This window comes from Miscanthus floridulus, chromosome 5 (assembly GCF_019320115.1).
Source record: "Miscanthus floridulus cultivar M001 chromosome 5, ASM1932011v1, whole genome shotgun sequence".
NCBI classification, from domain to species: Eukaryota; Viridiplantae; Streptophyta; class Magnoliopsida; order Poales; family Poaceae; genus Miscanthus; species Miscanthus floridulus.
The window spans coordinates 14437895-14448140 of NC_089584.1; the positions used below are offsets into that span (position 1 = coordinate 14437895).

General features: G+C 46.2%; 1 protein-coding gene and 1 pseudogene across 1 annotated transcript; one reads left to right on the forward strand and one right to left on the reverse strand.

The window, feature by feature from the left end:
• The first annotated feature begins 4378 nt into the window (after positions 1-4378).
• Positions 4379-5026, forward strand: LOC136451581 (non-classical arabinogalactan protein 30-like). Its single transcript, XM_066452280.1, has one exon. The coding sequence runs from the start codon at positions 4379-4381 to the stop codon at positions 5024-5026; it is 648 nt and encodes a 215-aa protein (XP_066308377.1).
• A 1789-nt stretch (positions 5027-6815) lies between these two features.
• LOC136454272 (receptor like protein 27-like) lies at positions 6816-9074 on the reverse strand (annotated as a pseudogene).
• Positions 9075-10246: the final 1172 nt, after the last annotated feature.

Genomic DNA, 10246 nt, shown 5'->3' on the forward strand with positions numbered 1-10246 from the left:
CGAGCAATCCACTAGAGTACCTTTTGGCTCTCCGCCGAGGAAAGGTCAAGAACACCTCACAATCACCATGATCAGAGCCAGAGACAATCACCAACCTCCACTCAATGATCCTCGCTGCTCTAAGCCATCTAGGTGGCAGCAACCACCAAGAGTAACAAATGAATCCCGCAGTGTAACACGAACACCAAGTGCCTCTAGATGCAAACACTCAAGCAATGCACTTGGATTCTCCCCCAATCTCACAAAGATGATGAATCAATGACGAAGATGAGTGGGAGGACTTTGACTAAGCTCACAAGGTTGCTATGTCAATGCAAAATGGCCAAGAGAGTGAGCTTGAGCTGGCCATGGGGCTTAAATAGAAGCCCCCATGAAATAGAACCGTTGGGCTCCTCACTGCACAGAACACGGGCTGACCGGACGCACAGATCAGATTGACCGGACGCTGGACCTCAGCGTCTGGTCGCGTGATGCACGCCACGTGTCCACTCTCTTCAAATACTGAGCGCCCGATCCCAACGGTTAAGTGATGACCGGACGCGCTGCTGTGAAGTGACCGGACGCTGGACCTCAGCATCCGGTCGTTTCTAGTAAGCATCCAGAGACGATTTTTCATGACCGGACGCGTCCGGTCATGCTCGACTGGACACACCCATCGTTCGGTCACACGGTGACTCTTCTGTGTGCTGCCACATTAGCAGGACCGGACGCACCCTGTCAGTGTCCGGTCACTAAGTGACCCAGCGTCCGATCAAAGACCGACGCTGCGCGCCCTCTGCTGCCACTGATCGGACGCGCCAGTCCAACCAAGACCAGCGTTCGGTCACTTACAATGACCTCTGTCTTTTCTGTCTAGGGCGCCGGTGGCACCGTCGGACACTCCACCGGTGGAGTTCCTAACCCTTGCTCAAATGTGCCAACCACTAAGTGTATCACCTTTGTGCATATGTGTTAGCATATTTTCACAAATGTTTTTAAGGGTGTTAGCACTCCACTAGATCCTAAATGCATATGCAATGAGTTAGAGCATCTAGTGACACTTTGATAACCGCATTTCGATACGAGTTTCACCCCTCTTAATAGTATGACTATCAAACCTAAATGTGATCACACTCTCTAAGTGTCTTGATCACCAAAACAAAATAGCTCCTACCATTTATACCTTTGCCTTGAGCCTTTTGTTTTTCTCTTTTTTCTTTTCGAGTCCAAGCACTTGATCATCACCATGGCATCACCATCATCATGGCATGATCTTTATTTGCTTCACCACTTGGAATGTGCTACCTATCTCATGATCATTTGATAAACTAGGTTAGCACTTAGGGTTTCATCAATTCACCAAAACCAAACTAGAGCTTTCAGTGGGTGCGCTCCTCCTAAATGATAGGCCAGAAGGACGATCCAATCTCCGATCGGAAGGCCTCGCTAAGGAGGAACAGTGCTCGCTTCCGACTCTGGCCCGCCTCTCCGACCAGAAGGCCTGGCCAAACACTGCCTCCAACTCCGACCCACGTCTCTAACCGGGGATGCACCAAACCCCTACTTATAGCTCTTCTCTGTCTGGCGCAGTCAGAGCTGACTGGAACCAACCGACCGGGGACGCCCGCTCGATGAGGACCAAGAAACGGACGGATCCAGTAAGGCAGGGCGCTCAAGTCGACCGCGATACCGAGGACCGTACTCAGCACACCTGTAGGATAGTAACCGATAGGACATATCAGAAGGGTGCCCTGCAACCTTCCAGGCATGCCAGAACCCAAGCAGTGTTGTGGGCGCCGACATTTGCCCTACAGTGTTATGGGCGCCATCAACTCCCATACTAGAAAAACACGGTAAGGCTCCCCCCACATGCCTCTGTACATCAACAGTGTTGTGGGCGCCGTCATCTATCATACATGGTGAATAAGGTAAAACCTCCCACATGCGTCTGACAACAATGGTGTTATGGGCACCTACCATTATCTTGTACCCGACGGCGTGGGCAACAAGACTTAGTAGCATGCGTACTCTCTCTCTTGCTTGTAAGGTCGCCCCCTTCATTTATAAAAGGGGATGCGCTATCTCCCAACACATAGATCCATCAGTTCACTTGCATCGATTCACCCTTTGTAGCTTTAGTCACTCTAAAGCTACACAGAGCGCACGCTCGAACACTTAGCACATAGCGGAGCTCCCGTCACTTTGGGCCCTTCAGACCAGAGTCCGACCGGACCTCTTGCACCCCCATCTTTCTCCCTTCCGTTTGTAACCCCACAGCAAACTTCGAGCACCTGGGCTCAGGAATAAAGTCACCAACTGACTCAAACTGGATGTAAGACACGTTGCCTGAACCAGTATAAATCCTGTATCATTGAGTGCTAGACCACATCCGATCACAACGTACGACAAAACTATAAATATTTACGTATTGGTCACTTTCTGCACCGATAAGCCATGAGGGGAGCATCAGGGGAGCAGGTATATTGGGCGGAAGGGGCACGGGCAAGAGTGGGGAATCCGCGTCCGTCCGTCCAGACGCCCTAAGGAGTGCATTATCATTTTGACCTAGCAAAAACTACCATTTGAGTGTTTTTCACTATTTGATTTGAGTTAATTTCACGGATCTACAACTTTTTTAAACAACTGTAAGAAGCTACTCCCTCCATCCATGAGATGATATTTTTATATTCAAATTATATACACAAATATAAGGGTTTCTGAGTAACCAGTCAAGGGTTGACTGAAGCCGCTAATAATCGCGTCAATCGAGAATGCATGCACGATGGTTTTGGGGAGAGGTTTGAAATGGTTTTCCCTCTCTCCTTAATTTTTTAATCTTAAAAGTTATAGAAACTCTTAGGACCTGTTTAGTTCTAACATAAGAGGTAAATTCATTTAGTCTTTTTAGGATAAGAGGTAAATTCATTTAGTCTTTTTAGGATAAGATGTCCCTGCTTTGTGTTTCGTTAGAGGGATATAAATGAAGTGGATATATCACTATCCGTATTCCTCTAGACATTCGTTAAGTGGGACCCACATATCATCATCTTTCACCTTCTTCCTAACTTCTTCGACAAAATTGCCCAACCAAAGCAATCAAGGGCGTCGTGCCATGGTCGAGGCTGAGCTCGCTCGCTCATGTCAGGGCTGTGCCTGCTAGCGCTAGGGTCGAGCTTGCCCTCACCGAGGTCACGCCTGCCAACGGGAGGAGAAAAGAGGAAGAAACATGCGGCAATGAAACAGAGAATGGCATCACGATGGGACGAGCTTGTCCCTCAAATTTGGAGGTACACCTAGAGACAACATCTCTGAAGAATATTTGCTTGCAGGGATGGTTTCATATTCCACCTGCCCCTAAATCAAACACAGGATCAATCTCGCCTCCAAACTAAACAAGCATGTGGGTAGAGGGAGTACAATCTATGAGACCGATTTCTTGATTGTTTGCTCGAACTGTGGTAATTTTTAATTAAATTTTAGGGTTTAAGAAAACCATCACATAACGCTTTGTTGATTTTTAAAATAATAGCTACATTATCCACCAATATATAGCTAGTTGTATACAATACATAAAGCACGGTGGTTATTCAACTTGGCACCCACAATAGCTGACTCTTAAACTAGCACTAAGCATTTTTTCGTATTTAAATAGAAGAGAGAGAAAAACCAGCTCTTGGTCGAGAGCTAAGCTCTTGCACATATTTTAAGGTTATGTGAGAGTGTCATGTAGGGCTACACATATTAAAAGCTATGTACTAAAAGTTAACATTATTGAAAAAATTGGCTTAGAGCTAGTAATTATGGATGCCCTAGAGACGGTTGAATACCCCGATGGAGGATGGGCCTCAATATCCAAAGTTTAGCCTACATGCTGAGCTTCGCCATTTGGCATCAATAAACGAGCTCCTTATATCAAAAGAAGAAGAGAAGAAGAAGAAAAAGTCCTTGCAATTCGCATTATACGTATTTCTCACCGGATGTTCGTTAGATAAGCGTGGGCTCAACACACACGGGTCGCGCGATCTCTGAAAATACTATATATACGGATCTCATCTCATCATTACACGCCGGCAAAGAATGTTCTTTTTGTGTCTGAACTCTTTTGTCTGGACCAATCATTATCGCTACAGTACTCGTTTCAACGTGACGAAATCTCCTGAGCCATGGATCGAAACAAAACAAACTGGCCTTCACGTAGCGCAATGCCGACAAGGCGATCACGACTCGTCCCCCACGCCCTACATGGCCGCACGTCTGCACCATTTTTTTTAACACGCTGACGGCTGACCCTCACCCTGTCACGTGTATATAAACCGCGCGCCTCCCGCCATTTCCACTCAACCAGAGCTCAGCCATTTCCATCGATCTCCTTCTCTGAGGATCCGCTCCCAAAGCAACGATGGCGGCATTCCTCCCCATCGCCGTCCTCCTGTCCCTCCTCGTCACCGGCGCCATGGCCGGCGGCTACGGCAGTCAGACCCCTAGCCCCTCGACACCGGCGCCCTACACCCCGACGCCCGCCACGCCACCTCCGACGCCGACGCCCGCGCCCTATACCCCACAGCCCGCCACGCCAAAGCCGGCGCCGGCCGCGCACGGCTACGACGACAAGAAGCTGTTGGTGGTGCGCGTGGAGGGCCTGGTGGTGTGCCAGAGCTGCGCGAAGCGGGGCTCGCAGAGCCTGGACAGCGCGGCGCCGCTGCCGGGGGCCAACGTGACCGTCACCTGCCGCGACAGGAAGAACCGCGTCATGGCGTACCGGCGGCGCGTCGCCGACTCCAACGGCTACTTCCACGCCGAGTTCAGCGTCCAGCGCGCCGACGGCTACTTGGACAAGGACCCTTGCGGGGCCTGCTTCGTGCGCCTGCTCTCGTCGCCCGACCCCAAGTGCAACATCGTCACCAACATCCACGGCGGCTTGGAGGGCGCGCCGCTCCGCGACGAGGGCAAGCAGTGGACCGACGGCCGCGGCTTCAAGAACGTCGTCTTCGCCGCCGGCCCGCTCGCGTTCAGGCCGAGGGAGTGCGCGCCCACGCACCACTACTGAGCGCGCGCGAGAACAGTGTGCTGTGCCACGACCATGATGAGCACGCGTACGTGTGCTCTGGTGATATGAGAGAAGTGATTCAGGTTCTGTTTCGGAGTATGAATGACTTCGATTTCTTTTGTTTCTTGATTTTCCCTGTTTCAGTTGGTGTTTAATTTGTTGTTTGCAGTGTGACATTCTCTGTAAGCTAATTTGTAAACTTCAAGGTTCAAGCCTCCGAATCATGGCTCTCTTTGTATACATCTGACCGTTTACAATATGATACCAGACGGTCGTATCTGAGCTGTGTTAATTTCTTGTTTGTTTTTCTTTTGAGAAAGTTATAAGAATTCAGACATGTCTTACAGTTCTTTTACTAGTGGCACATGAGATTTTACAGCCTGAGAATGTTAGCGCGTGTAACATGGTCTTGGATGCGTTTGACAATTACATTAGTAACATTCTGATAAAGATTCGCAACTGAAGACCTGACCTGCTTGGCAATCCGCTTCCTGATTGCCATGTCTCGATATCTGATCTAATCCTGCGGAGATCGGGCTAGGTAGCGATTAGCTTCATCAGAAAGAATATTTGTCATATTTACCTCGTGACTCTTGCTCGGTTGAATGAATGAAATTGACACTCTCTCCTTAAAATAATGACACTCTCTCGATCCAAAAAATCGTTATCTCAAGAAAGAAATTATTATACTCAGTTATGAACAAATAACCAGCTCTATATTTATTTCAATGTATATGTAGTTCTCTCTCATTAAAAAAACTTGGGGAGTACACTCTGACTTGTGGGCCCGCAATGCCACCCCGTTCCTCACTCCTTCCGTTCCGTCGCTCGATTCAGCCCAGCGGAACAGAACGGTGAAATTTCCCAATCGAAATGCCTTCCCTCCCCAACAGGATAGCTGAATTTTCAGGCGAGTTCATCTCATCGCCGCTACAAATGGCCACGCTTTGAGTTTCGGCCTTGCCTTTGAGTATTTGATTGGTTTCGAGTGATCTAGGGTTCCGCGAGGGCGTTTGCAGTTGAGTTGAGATGCTGACGCCGTGGATTACCGCGTGTGCGTGGTCGGTCGGCTCCTCCCAGGCATGGAAGTCGCCGGTGCGCACGGCCTGGCGGAGTCGCGAGCACACTCTTCAGGAGCCCAGGTTCGGACAGACACTGCTCCCCACCCCCACCCAAGAGGCCAGTCTTTTATGGACTTCTGGCGAAATTGGATTCTCATTTTCTTTACAGTTGGAGTAAATTGCATCCATAATTTCAGATGGTTGCAGTCAAGTACAGTTCTGGGCTTTGTTCCAAGCATTTTTTTTTGTTGTTGTTGTTGCTCATAGTATTAGTTATGGCGTGTATGTTGGGAGAACTGAAGATAGCAAAACAATATTGTCACTTTTGGAGGATATAATGTAATGAAAATGAACTAGAAAACCGCAACCTTATGAGAACAAAATGGTTTTAATCTGTCTTGTCTGACGACTACAAGGATAAAATACTACATATCTGCCTCTCCTTTTATGGAAAATATAATATAATGCCATACATGTAATTTGCATAACTATATCACATACGAATACAGAAATGCTTGCCAACCCATCCTTCTATGTGGAAAAAGCGTCTGTACATGATCGCCAATGTGAAACCCACTCCAAACCCCAAACCAGAAAAGGTAAGCAAGAGGATCGCCTCAAGTCTATCCTGCCACAAACCACTGGGTTCTTGTGATATTATTGGGGTTGTTGAATCTGGGCCGTCACATTGTGTAGAGAGTGGATTTCCACAGAGTCCAGTGTTCCCTTCAAATGAGGTACTGGGAAATGAGAGAAATTGGTTTCCTTGTGGTATTCTTCCTGTCAAGTTGTTGTATGAAAGGTTCAACCAAGAAAGAGAAGTTAGGGAAGTTAGCTGCTGCGGGATTTCCCCTGAGAGATGGTTCCATGAGAGATCCATTGATTCTAGCCGAGTCAGGTTACCTAGCTGTGATGGAATTTGCCCCATGATGTTGTTGTATGACATGTTAAGCCCATGTAGTGAAACCAGACTCCCAATTGACTCGGGAATGTTACCGACAAATGAGTTATTTGATAAATCAATTACTTTGAAAGTGGTAAGGATTTTAGTGAAAATAAGATCGGACCCTTTATATGTAATAGTGATATCATCTCGATAGAATCCTACTTCTACGTTTATCTGATGTCCAACAACTTGTCCATCATCGTTGCCATTCTCCTTCATTGATTCCAGTTCATTAAACCATTCTTTGGGCAGGTTTCCAGAGAACTGGTTGGAGGCCAAATCCAGTATTTGCAGACTTGAGAAGTGGTTCATAATTTGGTCATTGTCTTGAAGATCTGTAATCAGGCCAGAGAATTGGTTGGATCTTAAAACAAGAACTTGAAGTTTAGGAAGTACTCCCAGCAAGGATGGAAATGAATCGGCAATCTGATTGTCACTAATATCGAGCAATCCTAAGTCACGGCAGTTAGATAGTGATCTAGGCAGTTTCCCTGAAATGTAGTTGTGGCTCAAGTCTATTGTCTCAAGCATACATCCTTCTCTGATGCCATCAGACAGTACCCCATGGATTTGGTTCCCTCTTAATTTCAGTACTCCCAATTTACGTTGAGCTAAGCATGATGGGATCACTCCACTGAAGTAGTTGTAAGATAAGTCGAGGATCTGGAGTTCACTTGCATTGCAAATTGAAGTGGGTATGTGGCCTCTTATTTTGTTACTGGACAAATCAAGATATGATGTTTTCCCGAGATATCTACCAACGCTGGGCAGGATGGAATTGAAGTAATTATTTGAGTAATCCAAGATGATATCTGTGCGTCCAGACCTTATGATTGGTATTGGCACATCTCCTTCAAGTCTATTGTAGCTTAGATCCAGAACATATATAGATCCCATTGGAACAAGAGAGGGAGATTTCTCCAAACCGGTAAACATGTTGTGAGAGAGATTCAAATAGCTAAGGTGACCATTCCAGTTCTCCCTTACCCAACTTGGTATAACACCATTGATCTGATTGCTTGAGAGGTCTAGTTCCGTAATCTCATTCAGATATCTCAGCACACTTGGAAGTTTTGTAAGGTTGATGAAGAAAGCATCCAACTTTGAATGGGAGGCAGCGAAGGAAACAGAGAATCACCTTCTTCATCTATCAAAGATAGCATGTTATTCGACAGAGTCAGTGAAAAAAGATTCTTAAGCCTCCAGAAAGAGCTAAGGTCCACTGTGCCTGTCAATTTATTTGATCCAAGGAAAAGACCTTCAAGGCTTGTAAGCTGAAAATACGATTGAGGTATCGAACCACCAATCTGGTTATCTGTCAACTCAATAAAGGATATGGATGAAGACAAAGGAGTTTCAATTTCCTCTAGATGACCAGAAAGTTGATTTGACAGGAGACGTAATTGCTGAAGTTCAGGAAGAGCGAACAAAGATCTTGGAATTTTACCTGCATGTAAAAGGTGACTACTAGTTTAGAAAATCAATGTTCTTTGATTCATGATAATGGTGTTGAATTAAATTTAATATGTGAGTACCAAAATAGCCATCATTTAAACTGAGCATGTGGGAACTGGGAACATCACATTACATTTAAGGATTCAGTGAAGGACACCAATGGGAATAAAAAATATGTAACAGCAAGAAACAAGTTTTAACTAGAATACCCTTTATGTACTATTGTCAATTCAATACAGATGAAAGTAGGTCACTGAATTAGAATTACTGATGAGTGAGAACCATCAGATTATGTTAAACTTTTACTTCTGTAGTGTAAGCACAAATAATATTCGAAGTACCTTGTAAATTCTTCAAACTTTGGGGTTCACATGTGACCTTATGAATCTCTAAATTCAGACTAAGCATCCTTAGATTAACATTATACCATCACTAATGTGTAGATAGTATTTAGTAAGTGCAAATGTGCTATAGTAATGAATGAAAAAGAACCAGGGACAGAAGTCAACAGTTCAAGATTTTATTTGTTCCTGTGGACCAAACTAATACAGTAACATTACCATTTTCTCAGCAAGTTAGAGTACAAGGAATGGAGCAACACATGATCTGGAGTTGCTTTCATCATTGGCTGTATTATAGTGTATTTTAATATTCATATATGTGGGAGGTTACCAGCAAATTAGAATACAATGCACATGTACCAATCACAAGAATGAATACCAATCACCTCAGAATCAAATGATGACACAATGATTTTTACTGAGGTTCACTTGCTTGCCGGCAAACTACTCCTCGTTGTGGCGATTCACTCACTTGGAGGTTCTCGCGCTAATTGACATCACACGCCAAACCCTCAATAGGGTGCCGCACAACCAACACAAGATGATGATCACACAAGCCATGAGCAATTTTACTAGAGTATCTTTTGGCTCTCCGCCGGGGAAACATCAAGAACCCCTTACAATCACCATGATCGGAGCCGGAGACAATCACCAACCTTCGCTCAACGATCCTCGCTGCTCCAAGCCATCTAGGTGGTGACAATCACCAAGAGTAACAAGAGAATCCTGCAGCGAAACATGAACACTAAGTGCCTCTAGATGTAAACCCTCAAACAATACACTTGGATTCACTCTCAATCTCACAAAGATGATGAATCAATGATGGAGATGAGTGGAAGGACTTTGTCTAAGCTCACAAGGTTGCTATGTCAATGCAAATGGCCAAGAGGGTGAGCTTGAACCAGCCATGGGGCTTAAATAGAGAGCCCCTATGGATAGAGCCATTGGCTCAATTATTGGGCTGATTGTGGGATGACCGGACGCACCGGTCATGTGCACCGGACGTGTCTGGTTGCCTATGTCCGGTCGCTGCTTGACCACCACGTGTCCCATTCAAATGAAGTAGCCGTTGCTGCCATGAGTACCACACTCAACTGTGATCGGATGCGTCCAGTGTGGATGACCGGACGCAGGAGCCTCAGCGTCCGGTCGAGTCCAGAGGGCTCCTAGAGCCGCTCTAGGCCTACCAGACCGGACGCTCCTAGAGTCCGATCAATTATAGCGCTGAAACCCGAGAGTTGCTGGTTCACATCGGACGCGTTCGGTGTGGCGACCAGACACGTCCGGTCGCTTCTCTACAAACCTATATCGGGCTACATCACCTTGACCTAACGCTAAACAGTAACTCCTCATCGTTTGGTCGCTCCATTGAGCCAGAGTTCGATCATTAATACAGGACGCGTCCGATCGCCATACC